Genomic DNA, 15,138 nt, shown 5'->3' with positions numbered 1-15,138 from the left:
ATGGTCTGGTCTTTGGAAAAATAACACAACACATAAATGGACTTGGCAAGGGATCTCAGTCTTGGCTATGCACTGCTTAGTGTCCTGATAAATATGTACTTCCTTCTAAGCTGCCTACTGACTCATGTTAGGACTTTCTCTACCACATCACAGGAAAACTTCCTTCACCTTGGAAGCACACACATAGATACACACACATACACACACAGACACACAGACACACACACACACACACACACACACACAGACACACACACACATACACATGCTATGGACTCTCCCTCTGATTAGTTGGTTCCTCCCAAAACTTCCAATTTAAGGAGGAGGCCCAGTTCAACCAAGTCTTCATTCCTGTCCAGATTACATTCCAGACTCATCTTTATAGGCTTTCTTTATCATGATCCCACACTCTTGTCCCTTTACACCTTTATTTTGTTATTTTCCCCTCCTAGAATGTAATCTCTTTCAGGGCAGGGACTTTCCACCTGTATTTATATTTCCTAGTACTTATTAAGGTCTAAGTAAGTGTTTGTTAACCTGACTACTTGAGTTTGTCTTTGTGGGGAGAAACTAAGATTGATAGACTACTAATGAACAAAGATCAGTGACAGAAACTGATAACAAATGTTACAGGGAACACGCCTTTGTTCTGGAAGAGGACCAATGACATCAGGAGGGTGATGTCTTGACTTGCAAGTGAATTGGATTTAAGTGAGGCAGAGCTGTGCAAAGTCATCAACCTCTCTTTCTCCTCCAGAGTCATCTGGGTCTAGTGGCAAGGCATAGGTCAGGATGACTGGCAATGGTCCCCTGGTGGGGGTGAAAGGGGTGGGGAGTGTTGAAAGGAAACTCCTTACCCTAGCTCCTTTTAGTTTTGCTAAGTGGAGTCCCTGGGATGATCTAAAGGGGTTGTAGGGTAGCAATCCAGGGATATGCTAGGAGTTACAGGAAATTTTATGCCATAACTCAGATAAGATTTTGGATTGAGAGGTCCTGAGAAGAAGCAGGAAAAAGGGGGCTTTAAAGTCAGGCTTTGAAATACCTAAGGACTTCTCCAGCTATCTGGCTGGATGGGTCCAGCTGGCTGGGGTTGGTTTGGCAAAAGAGCAGACTTTGTTATCAAACTAGGAGATTCCTAACTATCGGCACCACAGCTAAAAATCAGCTAGTGTTGGCAGAAGCAATGGCAGTAACAGCTCAGTGAAGAAGCCCCATCATGGTGAGCAGGCGTCAATAGCACCTCATTTGACTGGATGGTAAGCCACTGTTGGGGAATTCCTCAACCTAGAAATCCTAAGATCCTCCTGGAAAGTAATTTCTCCCACCTTGGTCCATGTGACTAGAGGTCAATAGATCAAGAAGCAAGGCTGTAAGATAAAAAGTTTAATTAGCATTATGTTGAGTTATAGGGACAGAATATTAGGTGATTTGAGGGGAGAACGTCTTAACCTTGGGGTGATAAATTGTTAACCTTGGTGACCTAAGAGTCAACAAAGAGAAGTTTATTTTGGTAGGGATGATTCTCTCTCGTTAAAACCCACGGACTATCACGGTGGGACTGGAAGTCTTTAGTTAATTTCTTTTCTTTGGGGGGGGGGGGCAGGGAAGGCAAGGCAATTGGGGTTAAGTGACTTGCCGAAGGTCCCATAGCTAGTAAGCGGTCAAGTGTCTGAGATCTGATTTGAACTCAGGTCCTCCTGACTCCAGGGCCTGTGCTGGGTGCTCTATTCACTGTGCCATCCAGCTGCCCCTCTTTAGTTAATTTCAACAACAGAATATCAAGGTGAGGCTGAAGGTCTCCAAGATAGTAGAGGCTTCCTTCAAGTTCGAAGGGCGGGTCTATCCTGTTGTTGAATAAAATACAGACTGAGGGTCTATTTACGCAAGTCTGTAACTCTCTTTCTTTGACCTTTAACACTACTTCTTCTGGAGAGATGTTTCTCCCAAAACCACAACACAGGTTTTACCCATTTCCTCCATACCACAAAGCACCTCAAACCTGGAGTAGATGCTTGGGGGCCCCAACATAAATGGGCGACCTGGTTATTACACAATATAATTATACAGATAATTTAAGACTATTAAGTTAAAGGATCAATTTATTTCCTTTTACTCATTGATAGTATCAAGCCTTTTTCACAAGATTATAAATATGACAACAAATATTTCTCAGGCACTGGCAACCTGCAGAGTGCTGTGCTATGCCCTACAGGAGATTCAAAGTTTAGCCAGCACCCAGTCCCTACATTTACAGGGTAGTAGTAGACTGAAACACAAACATAAAAGATGAGAATACACATTACATAATAACCACATTTAAGTCAACTGGGAATGGAGATTAGGCTTCTGGGAAGATGTAACATTTTAATTGGCCTTTAAAGGGTTGGAAGGAATTCAGCAATCAGAGAGGTTCAGAGAAGGTAGTTAAGGAACAGCCCAACAAAGGCAGAAGTGTGACAGCACAGAGTATATGCCAGAGGGAGATTAGTGCAGTTCAGGCTACAACGCGGAGAATGTGGAAGGGAGTGATATTTAGGCAGGGATACACAAAAGGCTGGAAAGGGTCATGTGAGGTTGTGGATTACTCTGGATATTATGAAAGAAATTTGTCTACTAGAGCAGCGTTTTTGGACAAGTAAAATGTCTGGATACTATGAACTCCTTGAGGGCAGAGACTATTTCATTTAATAATAATAGCTGGCATTTATGTGGCACTTACTATGTGCCAAGCATTGTGCTAAGGGCTTTTTTGGTCTATTTTTCAGTCGTGTCTGACTCTGTGTGACCCCATTTGGGATTTTCTTGGCAAAGATTCTGGAGTGGTTTGCCATTTCCTTCTCCACCTCATTTTATGGATGAGGAAACTGAGACAAACAGGGTTAAGTGACTTGCCCAGAGTCACAAAGCTAATAAGTATCTGAGGCCAAATTCGAACTCAGGAAGATGAGTCTTCCTGACTCCAGGCCTAGCACTCTATCCACTGTGCCACCTAGCTTCCCCAATAAACACAGCTGGTCTTCTCAATAACCCTGGGAGGTAGGTGCTATGATTATCTCCATTTTGCAGTTCAGGAAACTGAGGCAAACAGAGGTGAAGTGATTGCCCAGTATCAATCAGTAAACATCTATTGAGTGCCTACTATATGCCAAGAATTGTGTTGAGTGCAGAGCATACAAAAAGAGGCTTACCATTTAAGATAAGTTTCATACAGATAACTAGCTGTCTAATATCCGAGGCTGCATTCAAACTCAGATCCTTTTGAAGTCAGACCCAACGCTTATCTACTTCACCACTTAGCTACCAATTTTGTTTGAATTCATATAACATAGTAAATGCTTAACAAATGCTTGGTGATAAACATGTTGTCTAGAGCAGATTTCATTGCTCTTGGCTAGGAACTTGGGGGAAAGAGGATTCGTGGTGAGTGGCACAATTAATCAATCAACCACAGTTATTATGCACCTGCTGTGTACCAGGCCCTGGAGAATGCAAAGACAAAAGTCCTGGAAGATTCTGACCTCAAGTAGTGCATGTTCTATTAGGGGAGACAACATGCATGTGCATATAAATACAAAATAAACACAAGGTAGTAAGGCAGGGTACTAGCTGGGGCTGGCAGGATGGTGGGAAATATTTCTATCAGTGCATCAGGAAAAGTTTTGTTACAGTGATGCTTGAGTTCAGTGTTGAAGTGAGGAGGGATTCTGTGAGGAAAGGAGGAGGAAGGGCATTCCTGATAGGAGGAACAGCTAGTACAAAAGCATTAAGACAGGAAACGGAGGCCTAAGAGTGAGGAAGAGAGGGCAGCTGGGTAGGACTGTAGCTTACAGGAAGAGGGATGATGTATAAGGAAGCTGGGGGAAAGTTATATGTTATCAACAAACAAGCAACAGAGGAAAAAAAGAATTACTTCTTAAGTAATTGGGTTTTAAAATTAAAGTAATTTTAAGGACCTTTGACATTGGAAGTTTTGCTGACCAGCCTGGCAGTTAGGTGGCTCAGTGGATGGAATTCTGGGCCTGGAGCCAGGAAGCCCTGAGTTCAATTCTGGCCTCAGACACTTACTAGCTGCGTGACCCTGGACAAGTCACTGAACCCTGTTTGCCTCAGGTTCCTCAACTACAAAATGATCTGGAGGAGGAAATGGTAAACCACTCCAGTATTTTTGCCAAGAAAACTCCAAATGGGGTCACGAAGAGCCTGACATGACTGGAAAACAACTAAAAAATATGCTCAAGATTTCCAATTGAGAAACACTATACTAGATTTTAAGTGATTTGAGGAGGGGGACCAGGTCTTACTTCTCTTTGTATTACCAATGATGCTTAAATACTGTAAATATTTAGTAAATACTTGTTGAATAAATCTGTTCTGAGAAGGGGAAAAAAAAAACCCCACCACATAACGACTTCTAAAAGTTTATCTGCGTTATAGAAACCTGGGTTCGCTGCTCAAAACCTAGTTTTTAAACTTTTGGCATTTAGCCTTATTCAAGATGATGCAATAATAAAAATTGTACACTTAAACACTTTTTTGAAATACATGGTTTTTTTTTATTAACAACCTATGGAGTAGTGGGATGATTCTATTCATTCTACTCTATTCATAATCTTTGACAAATATTTACTAGGCAAGCATCCACTAAATGAATGGCACTCTATCAAGCCCTTTAAATATCCTTTCCTTATTTTTTGGTACACTGCCTTGCCGCCTCCCACTCTACTGCCATTCTAGGCACACCTCCATGAAAATGACTTTGTTTTTCAATATATCACCTGTTTCTTTTTGCTACTCTCCACTGTGATATCCTAATTCTAAAAATTATGTAAGTAAATATGGCTAGACTAAAAAGGTAACCACCCCAAGATGTTATAAACACAGGAGAGTAGACATTGCATAAGAAAGCTCTGCTGCTCTGAAGCCAGCTTGTTATGTTACAATAGAAAGAGCACAGAATATGCAACCAGGGACCTAGGTCCAAACCCTGGCACTACCATTATACTATACATGTGTGACCCTGGGTAAGTCACTTCACCTCTAATTCCCCAATGAGGGAATTAAATACCAGTCTTCTTACACTTTACTGCCCACCATGTACTCTTCTATCCACTGATACTAGTCTCCTGGCTGTTCCATGAATAGGACCTTTCCATATCTCAATTCTCTCTGGCTGCTCCCCCATGCCTGGAACACTCTCTGCTGACCTCCCTGGCTTCAAGTCCCAAGCCCTTAGAATTCAGTGTTTTCCCTTATAAGATTGTTTCCTATTTAACCTGTATATAGTTTGCTTTGAATAGAAGTTTGAATGTTGTTTTCCCCATCACACCGTAAATTCCTTGAGGGCAGGGATTGTCTTTTACCTCTTTTTTTATCCTCCAACGCTTACCTTGGCACACGGTAATAAATCGACCAATGTCTAGTAAGCTCCGGTCCTTGATTACTATTAAGCTTATCTGGAACTTAATAAATGTTTATTTGTTTATGAGTTTAAGTTCCTATTGCAGTCTAAATATATGATCGTATGTTGAGGTATAAAAGATATAAAAAAGACGATAAGGTGGTTTTATTGAGGAACAAGAATGAAAGAACATAACATACAAGCCGCATATCCTAAAGGGTGGAAATGGGTTTCCACAAGGTGCCAGGCTGCTCACAGTCCTATCAGCACATTCCACCTTTGAGGGTCAATGTTGGGGGCAGGGGGAGCCCCTGGTGGAGAACCGGCCTGGTGGAGTCACTAAGGGCTCTCACGTGGAGACTACAAGAGGTTGAGGCTCTCTGGGCCATCTCCATATACCGCTTCGGCCAGGACAAGCCCGGGAACGCAAGCAGTCTGCAGCCCAGGACCTCAGCGGGCGCAGCGGTGCAAACTGTGGGACCAGCTCCAGTCCAGCCTGAGCCTGCGGTCTTGACCTTGGTAGAGAGTGGGGGACCTCCAGGAGGGTGCCACCGAGCCAGAGCGGCCAGAAGAGCCTGGAGCCGGGGGCGGGGGGGGGGAGGGCGGCGCAGATACCCCCGAGGGGAGGTAAAAAAGGCGCGACCGCAGCAGCAACAGCGGCAGCTGTGGATGGGCGCGGCCGGGGCGGGGCGGACCTGGCGCTGCAGTCGCCCGGCGGGGCTCCACCGGTAGCCCCCTCCTCAGCGAGTCCCTTCCCCTCTTTTTCTCTCCACTTCCGCTGCACCAGACCGGGGTAGCTGCTCTGCGGGGACGGAAGCAAAATGCGAGCCTGGGGCTGAGTAGAGGAGGAGGCGGCGGCCCCGCGGCGCCCGGGCGCAGGATGCGGCGGCGCTCCAAGCCGCAGCTGCAGTCGTCCCTAGGCCAGTGGCTGTGGGTGCTGTGGCTGCCGCCGCTGGCCTTCCTCCCCGTGGGCCTGGTGCAAGGGGAGGAGGTGCCGGCGTTGTCAGGTAACCGTGCACCCTTGCGCTTTCTCCCGCTCTTTTCTGACCTTGCTTCCTTTTTTTTTCCCTTCCGCGCAAGGAGGTTTTAGCAGTTGTGCGCCTGCCCCATCCGTGGGAGGGGAATTTGCTCTCCCAGTGGAAGCCCAGCCCCTGGCACCAAGGCTTCTGGAGGCGGGCCGGTCTGGTCTAGTTCTTTCCCTTCCCCCCCACCGCGTCAGTTTCCCTTATGTAAGTGACCCCAGCCAGATGTGTTGGAACACCTGACGCGGGTAGAAGGCGGGGTGCAGCTCTCTTTTTTTTTCCTCTCCTCTCCCTCTCCTCACCCCTATACCTTCCAGCTCTTACGCAGCCTCTCAGCCCTTTTCCTGTGTGTTGCATTTTTCACGAGCCAGTTTTTTGTTTGTTTCCCTTCTATCTCAAAAGTCTAGACTCCTCTTGCCAAATATGGTGTCTCCTTTAGTAATAGTTTCACTGTATGGGTGTATCTGAACTTTGGAGGCCTGGGTTCCAGGGACTTTGTCTCAGTGAAGCATGGAATGAAGGCTCCCTTCTGCTTCCCTCTTACGCCTCCCAAGAGCTTTCTTTGGCCTGTGGCCAAGATGTGCAGAACTGAGTAAATATCTATCTTCTGGACCCCAGATCTGTAGTTGGGGCTTGCAGGCTTCTACTCCATTTAGTTTTTCCTACCCAAGTCCTGGAAACCTTATTTTTTTCCTCTTAACTTTCAACTGGGGGCAGTGCTCACAAGATTCAGTTTGTTATCATCCCGGAGAATCAGTGTTTTCATTGTGTAAGCTTCAGCATTACCGCTTTTGATCACCCAGGTTCACAGTCCAGGCTGTGCCACTAAATTAACCTTGTGATCTTTAGCAAATCACATGAGCATCCTTAGGCCCTTCTTTCTTCATCTCTAAAATAAGGGGTTGAATTAAATGATTATTAATATCATTGCCAGCTCTAAAGCCTTTTTTTGGTGATTTATTGTACACTCCCATTTCCTCAGAAACCCTTATCCTAAGAAACGGGGAGCTTGGAGGCCTCCACAAAGCTACGTTATTACCCCGTTTGGAGGGAAGCCAGTCAGTTAAAGGGGAGGAGCTAGTGGTTGGCTGGCAGTAGAGAATAGAAGCTTCAGATGGTGGAGAACCACCCATGATTTTCGGCCAATAGGTGGAACCCCTAAAACTTTGAAGTACGTAGTTGAGATGTCCTGAATATCCAGTCTGTGAAATTGACTGTAAGTCAGTTTCCATTTCTTAAACCATGCAAACTTTTTTCATTGTCTTCTCTGAACTGAGGAAGTCTGTTCTTGAAATTAAAAGCAGATCTCTGGGCACTTCAGTGCATATGATAATTACAGTCCCAATTTCATACTTCCTATAATAAGTCCTCTGGAGAAATAAAAATGTTTAAAGACATCTGTTTAAGCAGGTCAGAGAGAAGTCATAGAGATTGCGAAATATAATTTAGTGTAAATTGATCCCATTTGCCCTCTCGCGGCTTGAACCCATTCCATCCCTCCTTAATAGGGACAAAAGACAAGCAAGTTCTTGTCCCAGAGTGAAACTTTCACTACCCCCTCTCCCAACCAGTGAAGAAACCAAAACAGTTAAAGTACAGTTTGACAGTCATTAGATTCATGTTTTTGACTCGGTCATATTTTGAAATATCTATTTCACACATAAAAGAAACTTAAATTTTATGGAAGTACTTTACTAAATCATCAGAAGAAGCAGGCTCCAGGACTGATCTTGGGGTCAACAAAGACCTGAATTCAGGACCTGTCTTTGACACATTAGCTGTGGGATGATGGGCAAATCGCTTAAACTTGGTTAAGACAGTGACTCTGGAGAAGAGAGTGAGGCTGAGGACTTTGGGAAGCTCTGCCCCACTCATATCCAATTCATGTGCAAGTCAAGACATCACCTTCATGATGTCATTGGTCCTCTGAGAAGGAAGGATGAACCACAATAACAAATTCCATATGAGGTGCTGAGTTGCTGATTCAGTGGAGCGAGTTTCCAACTGTTATTCTCTACACCCATAAAATCATGGTTTCTGCACCAAAAAACTGACTGAAATTTTTTGGGGGAGTAGTTTTAAGATTGTCTAAGACTTGGAAGGCATTATCTTTTTTTAAAAAAGCTAACCAAAACTATGTATTACCTGGAGTGTTGACCGAAGCTTTGTTGTTTTGAATATAAGAAATGAAATAGTGATAAATAAAATCATATGTTTAGAGCTGGAAGGAACCTTAGAGTCCATTGAAACCAACCTTCCTCATTTTATGCATGAGGAAACTGAGGCACAGGGAGGTTAAGTCAAGACATCAATGAGTATTTATGTTTGTTGACCTACTCCTATGAGCTCCGACTGTGAGCCAGGCACTGTGCTAAAAGGTAGGGCTACAAAGAAAGACAAAAACCAGTCCCAGCTCCCAAGGAGCTCACAGTCTAACAGAGGAGACAAACATACATATATACAATATAGACAGGATAGAGAGAGATTATTATTGGGGATAATCTCTGTGGAACAATATTAGCATTAAGGTAGATGAGGAAAGGCTTCTTGTAAAAATTTGAATTTTATCTGAGACTTGAGAGAAGCCAGGAGATGGAGATAGGGAGGTAGAGTATTCCAGGTATAGAGTGCAACCACTGAGAAGGCAAGGAGTCCTGAGATGGAGAGTAGCGTGGGAGGACCAGTAAGCCAGGAGGCCAGTGTCACTGGATCTCAGAGTGTTTAGAGGGGAATAAGGTATAAGAAGGCTGGAAATGTAAGAAGGGGACAAGTTATGGAGGGCTTTAAAAACCAAAGAGAGGATTTTATATTTGATCCTGGAGGTAATAGGGAGTCACTATACTTGACCTTTATTTTAGGAAGATCAGTTTGGCAGCCGAGTGGAGGATAGACTGGAATCGGAGAGACAGACCAGAAGGGTATTTCAATAGGCTAGGTTTGAGGTAATGGGGCCTGCACCAGGACGATGGCAGTGTCAATGGAAAGAAGGGGGTATATGTAAGAGATGGGAAGATAAAATCAACTGGGCTTGATGACTGATTAGCTATGGGTGATGAGAGTGTGAAGAGTGGAAGTTTTGAGCCTGGGTGATTAGAAGGTTAAGTGACTCCTAAGGGTCACACAGCTTGAACTCAGGTCTTTCTGACTCCAATTTCAGAGCTATTACTGCCTTATAATGAGGAAAGTGCTTATGGGGGAGGAATAATCACTTATTAATTGGTTGATGAGATCTATTTCTGAAAAAAATTATATGAATTGTACAGAAATGACTTAGGGAGGGCCTTCATGTTTGAAGAAGACCTGAAATAAATAATAATGAAATTAATTATATCTAGTTTGGAAGTTTGGATTTATGTGGGATGTGCTTAAACTGAGGTACATCTATGCCAAGGCTGTCCAAAGCATGCTGCCCAGTGTGATTTATGCAGCCCACCTACAAGCGTAGAAATTTACATAAATGCTTTAGTAAATGAAGCCGCAGAGCTTCATTTTTTGCCAAATGGCAAATCAAAATGTGTTGTCTATTGTTTCAATAAAAACCTAAGGTTGGACAGCCCTGCTCTATACAAACAAAGAATCAACTCTTAAGTAGACAATATAAATCTTGAGTTAGATTTAATGAAAAGATAGCCAAAGAACTAAGGCAGAGGATGAGATGTGAATTGTTCCATGGCTGATCAGACATCCAAGCATGGTGTCTGGATTTGGACATGGAGGACTTGGGGTTGTACCCCATCTCTGCTACTTAGTCCTACGACCTGTGTGGCCTCTGACAAGGTCATTAGCCGTTTTTGTGTCTCGGTTTCCTCAGGTCCCTTCCACGTCTAAATTATCTGATCTCTGCTGCGGACTTGCTAGGACGAAACATCATAAGAACAAACAGCTGGGGCTGTTCCACATAGGAATATCATAACCACTTTGAGGTGAAAAAATGCCATTCCTGGATCCTAGAGATAAGGCAGAGACAAGATTTCCCCAGCTCTTTTGGAAGGATCAGGTTGTAAGAGCAACACAGATAGAGGTCTTAGTTGGGTAGAAAATAAAGGGTATGGGTCACTAGTCTCAATACCAAAGGGAAGTTGTGCTGATTTTCATCAGACCTGACATGCTCCTAATTGAATGGCCATTTTCTTTTTTAAGTTGTTTTTCCTCTATTTTATTTTTAAAATTTGTGTTATTTATGCTTTGCTCCTCAAACATATTACGTGAGCTTTCCCATTTAACCAAGAAAAACAAGTTACTGATTGTGTTTGCAACATTCCAAACCTACAGAGGCAGCTGGGTGGTATATAGTAGATAGTGTGCTGGGTCTGGAGTCAGGAAGACTCAAACTCAAATGTGGCTGTAGATACTTAGTAGCTGTGGGACTCTAGGCAACTCACTTGACCTCTCTTAGCCTCAGTTTCCTTATCTGTAAAACAGGGATCTTAATATTAAGCACCTTAATAGCATTCTAACCCTACGAGGGTTATTGTGAGGAGCAAGTGAGATAATATTTATAAAGTGCTTAGCACAAGGCTTGGGACAATAGTAGATGCTTAAGGAATGCTTGTTCCCTTTCGTGCTTCCTAGTGTCCCCCAGCTCTCTGCAGAGAAGAGAAAGATGCTTTTTCATCTCTGAGTGGTCATTTTATAGCCTAGAAGTATTTGACTCATTAGAATACAAAGCAGTTTTAAAAACTGCCCTCAGACACGACTTCCATTCATACATTAAGATCCTATGAGACTATGACAGATGTACCTATGGAGATAACCTTGTTCAGTGATCCATTCAGTACTGACGTCAAACGAGGTGATAAGGTCATTATACTGTATTTTACCCTAAGGAGTCCACCACTGACATGGAAAATGTCCAGCCTGAAGGCCAAATAAAATGATCTCCTAGTTTCTTACTTTTCTTTTTAAACTTTTAATGGACGTATGTATCTTGGTTTTATATTACCTACATTCTCCAATATATTTCTCCCTCTTCCTCTTCCCAGCGAACCATCCTTTATTAAAGAGTATTTTAAGAAGAGAAAATAAAAAAATTTCAGAAAAACTAGCACATTAAGTCTGACATTATATGCTGTGTTCTATATTCGTGGTCCTCACCACTTCCAAAAAGAAGGTACATTTTCGTATTTCTCCTTTGGAGCCAGTCTTGATCATTAAAATTTCCCAATATTCAGTTTCAACTATTTTGTTGCTTTTTCCATTTACTTTGTTGTAATTATTGCAAATATTGTTTTCCCGCCCTGCTTATTTCACTTGGCATTAATTCACATAAGCCTTCCCATGTTGTTGTTCACTTCTGTCTGACTCATCGTGCTCCTATTTGGGGGGTTTTCTTGGCAAAGATACTTGAGTGGTTTGCTATTTTCTTCTCCAGCTCATTTTACAGATAGGAAACTGAGGCACACAGGGTGAAGTGATTGGCCTAGGGTCACACAGCTACTAAGTGTTTGAGGCCAGAGTTGAACTCAGGAAGATGAGTCTTCCTGTCTTCAGGCCCAGCACTCTATCCACTGTGCTCCCTAGCTAGCTGCCCTTCCCATACTTCTCTGTATTCATTTCTATCAGCAAAGTAATATCCCATTACTTCCATATGCCACAATTATTTAGTTATTCTCCAGTTTGTTTAGTTATTCCTCAGATCTCAGAGGCATCTACTCTGTTTCCATTTCTTTGTTATGACAAAAATTGCTTCTATGACTATTTTGTTGTGTGTGAAACCTTTTTTTTCTCATTGATTTCTTTGAACAGTAGTATCTCTGAGCCAAGGGGCATGAGCATTCTTAACATAGTTCCATATTGTTTTCCAGAAAGATTAGACCAATTCATAGTTGCATCAACAGGGTGTGTATTATTGGACCTGTCTTTCCACTATTCTTCCAACAATGATTATTCCCAGATATTGTTGTCTTTGCCAGTTTGCTAAGGGTGAAGTGACACCTTAGAGTTGTTTTGATGTGCAGTTATTTTGAGAACTGTTTATTCAGATCTTTTGACCATGCATTGACTTGGGAATGGTTTTTTTTGGCCTTATATATTTGGGTTTTTTTCTTTTTTTATTTAATATTTTAGTTTTCAACATTGATTTCCACAAGATTTTGGTTTACAAATTTTCTTCTACCCTCCCCCCCCATTCCAAGATGGCATATATTCTGATTGCCTTATTCCCCAGTCAGCCTTCCCCTCTGTCACCCCACTCCCCCCCCCATCCCTTTCCCCTTACTTTCTTGTAGGGCAAGATAGATTTCTATACCCCATTCCTTATATATCTTGTTTCCCAGCTGCATGCAAAAACAATTCTTTTTTTTGGGCATCTGCTTTTAAAACTTTGAGTTCCAAATTCTCTTCCCTCGTCCCTTCCCACCCACTCTCCCTTGGAAGGCAAGCAATTCAACATAGGTCACACATGTGTCATTATGTAAAACACTTCCACACTACTCATGTTGTGAAAAACTAACTATATTTCCTTCCATCCTATCCTGTTTCCCTTTATTCAATTTTCTCTCTTGGCCCTGCCCCTTTTCGAAAGTGTTTGCTTTTGATTACCTCCTCCCCCTATCTGCCCTCCCTTCTATTGTCCCCCCTTTTTCATCCCCTTCCCCTTACTTTCCTGTGGAGTAAGATACCCAGTTGAGTGTGTATGTTATTCCCTCCTCAAGTCAAATCCATGAGAGCAAGATTCACTCAATACCCCTCACCTGCCCCCTCTTCTCTTCCAACAGAACTGCTTTTTCTTGCCACTTTTGTGTGAGATAATTCACCCCATTCTATCTCTCCCTTTCAACATATTCCTCTTTCACCCTTTAATTTAATTTTATTTTTTTAGATATCATCCCTTCATATTCAACTTACCCTGTGCCCTCTGTCTATATATATGTACATTCCCTTCAGCTACCCTAATACTGAGAAAGGTCTCATGAATTACATCATCTTTCCATGTAGTAATGTAAACAAAACAGTTCAACTTCATAAGTCCCTTATGATTTCTCTTTCTTGTTTACTTTCTCATGCTTCTCTTGATTCTTGTATTTGAAAGTCAAATTTTCTGTTCAGCTCTCTTTTCATTGAGAAAGCTTGAAAGTCCTCTATTTTATTGGAAGTCCGTATTTTGCCTTGGAGCCTTATACTCAGTTTTGCTGGGTAGGTGATTCTTGGTTTTAATCCTAGTTCCTTTGACTTCTGGAATATCATATTCCAAGCCCTTTCATCCCTTAATGTGGAAGCTGCTAGATCTTGTGTTATCCTGATTGTGTTTCCTTAATATTCAAATTGTTTCTTTCTGGCTGCTTGCAGTATTTGCTCCCTGACCTGGGAACTCTGGAATTTGTTGACAACATTCCTAGGAGTTTTCTTTTTGGGATCTTTTTCAAGAGGCAATTGGTGGATTCTTTCAATTTCTATTTTACCCTCTGGTTCTAGAATATCAGGGCAGTTTTCCTTGATAATTTCTTGAAAGATGATGTCTAGGCTCTTTTTTTGATCATGGCTTTCAGGTAGTCCACTAATTTTTAAATTATCTCTCCTGGATCTATTCTCCAGGTCCGTGGTTTTTCCAAGGAGGTATTTCACATTGTCTTCCTTTTTTTCATTCCTTTGGTTCTGTTTTATAATATCTTGATTTCTCATCAAGTCACTAGCTTGCACTTGCTCCAGTCTAATTTTTAAGGTGGTATTTTCTTCAGTGGTCTTTTGGACCTCCTTTTCCATTTGGCTAATTCTGCCTTTCAAGGCATTCTTCTCGTCATTGTTTTTTTGGAGCTCTTTTGACATTTGGGTTAGTCTCTTCTTTAAGGTGTTATTTTCTTCAGTATTTTTTTGGGTCTCCTTTAGCAAGTCATTGACTTGTTTTTCATGGTTTTCTTGCATCACTCTCATTTCACTTCCCAGTTTTTCCTCTGCTTCTCTTGCTTTTTCAAATCCTTTTTGAGCTCTTCCATTGTCTGAGACCAATTCATATTTTTCTTGGAGGCTTTCGATGTAGGCTCTTTGACTTTGTTGTCTTCTTCTGGCTGTATGTTTTGATCTTCTTTGTCACCAAAAAAGGAATCTAGAGTTTGAGTTGGAGTCTGAGTCTGAGTCTGTTTTTACTGTCTGGCCATGTTCCCAGCCAGCTACTTGACCCTTGAGCTTTTTGTCAGGGTACGACTGCTTGTAGAGTAGAGTACTTTGTCCCAAGCTTTAGGGTCCAAGTACTGCTGTTTTCAGAGCTGCTTCTACTCCACCATCACCTCAGGTTCTGTCACACCAGTGTTCCTCCTCCCCCTCCTCCCCCAAGAACCGCCAACCATGACTGCAATCCTGATCCAAGCAGGGCACAGCAAGAGAACCTTCCTTTGTGCCCACAAAGTGCTCCTTGCACTCCTGCTCTGATCCACTGCTAGATTCCTCCCACCATGTGAGCCAGGGACGCGGGAAGCAGCTGATGGTGGAGCTCTGGAAGAAGCCTCAGGAATTTCCTGCTGCTGCCACCGCCACCACAGCTGCACCACCTCTGCTACCCCCAGGGATGGGGCCAGACCACTCTCACCTCCATCCGGCAGTTCCCCACTAACCTGCTCTTTGATGTTTGTGGGTTGAGAAGTCTGATAACTGCCACAGCTCAATGATTCATGGCCCTAGGGCCTGTTCTGGCCAGCTGACTCTCGTCTGGTTTGTCCTGGCAAGGCTCCTACTGGGATGCGGTCTACTCCCAGCACCGTGCGATAGACCCTACCCAGTGACCAT

At 42.9% G+C, this 15,138-nt stretch overlaps 1 protein-coding gene across 1 annotated transcript in view; it reads left to right on the top strand.

The window, feature by feature from the left end:
- Nucleotides 1-5,845: 5,845 nt before the first annotated feature.
- NEMP2 (nuclear envelope integral membrane protein 2) overlaps nucleotides 5,846-15,138 on the top strand; it is a 49,001-nt gene continuing 39,708 nt past the window's right edge. The window contains exons 1-2 of the mRNA XM_036745557.1: nucleotides 5,846-5,917; nucleotides 6,186-6,405. Coding sequence (XP_036601452.1) covers nucleotides 6,279-6,405 — 127 coding nt within the window. The 5' untranslated portion in view covers nucleotides 5,846-5,917; nucleotides 6,186-6,278. The remainder of the gene's footprint in view (nucleotides 5,918-6,185; nucleotides 6,406-15,138) is intronic.

The sequence above is a fragment of the Trichosurus vulpecula genome, chromosome 2, assembly GCF_011100635.1.
Source record: "Trichosurus vulpecula isolate mTriVul1 chromosome 2, mTriVul1.pri, whole genome shotgun sequence".
NCBI classification, from domain to species: Eukaryota; Metazoa; Chordata; class Mammalia; order Diprotodontia; family Phalangeridae; genus Trichosurus; species Trichosurus vulpecula.
The sequence above is the reverse complement of the archived record's forward strand: the minus strand, read 5'-3'. Positions and strand labels throughout refer to the sequence as shown.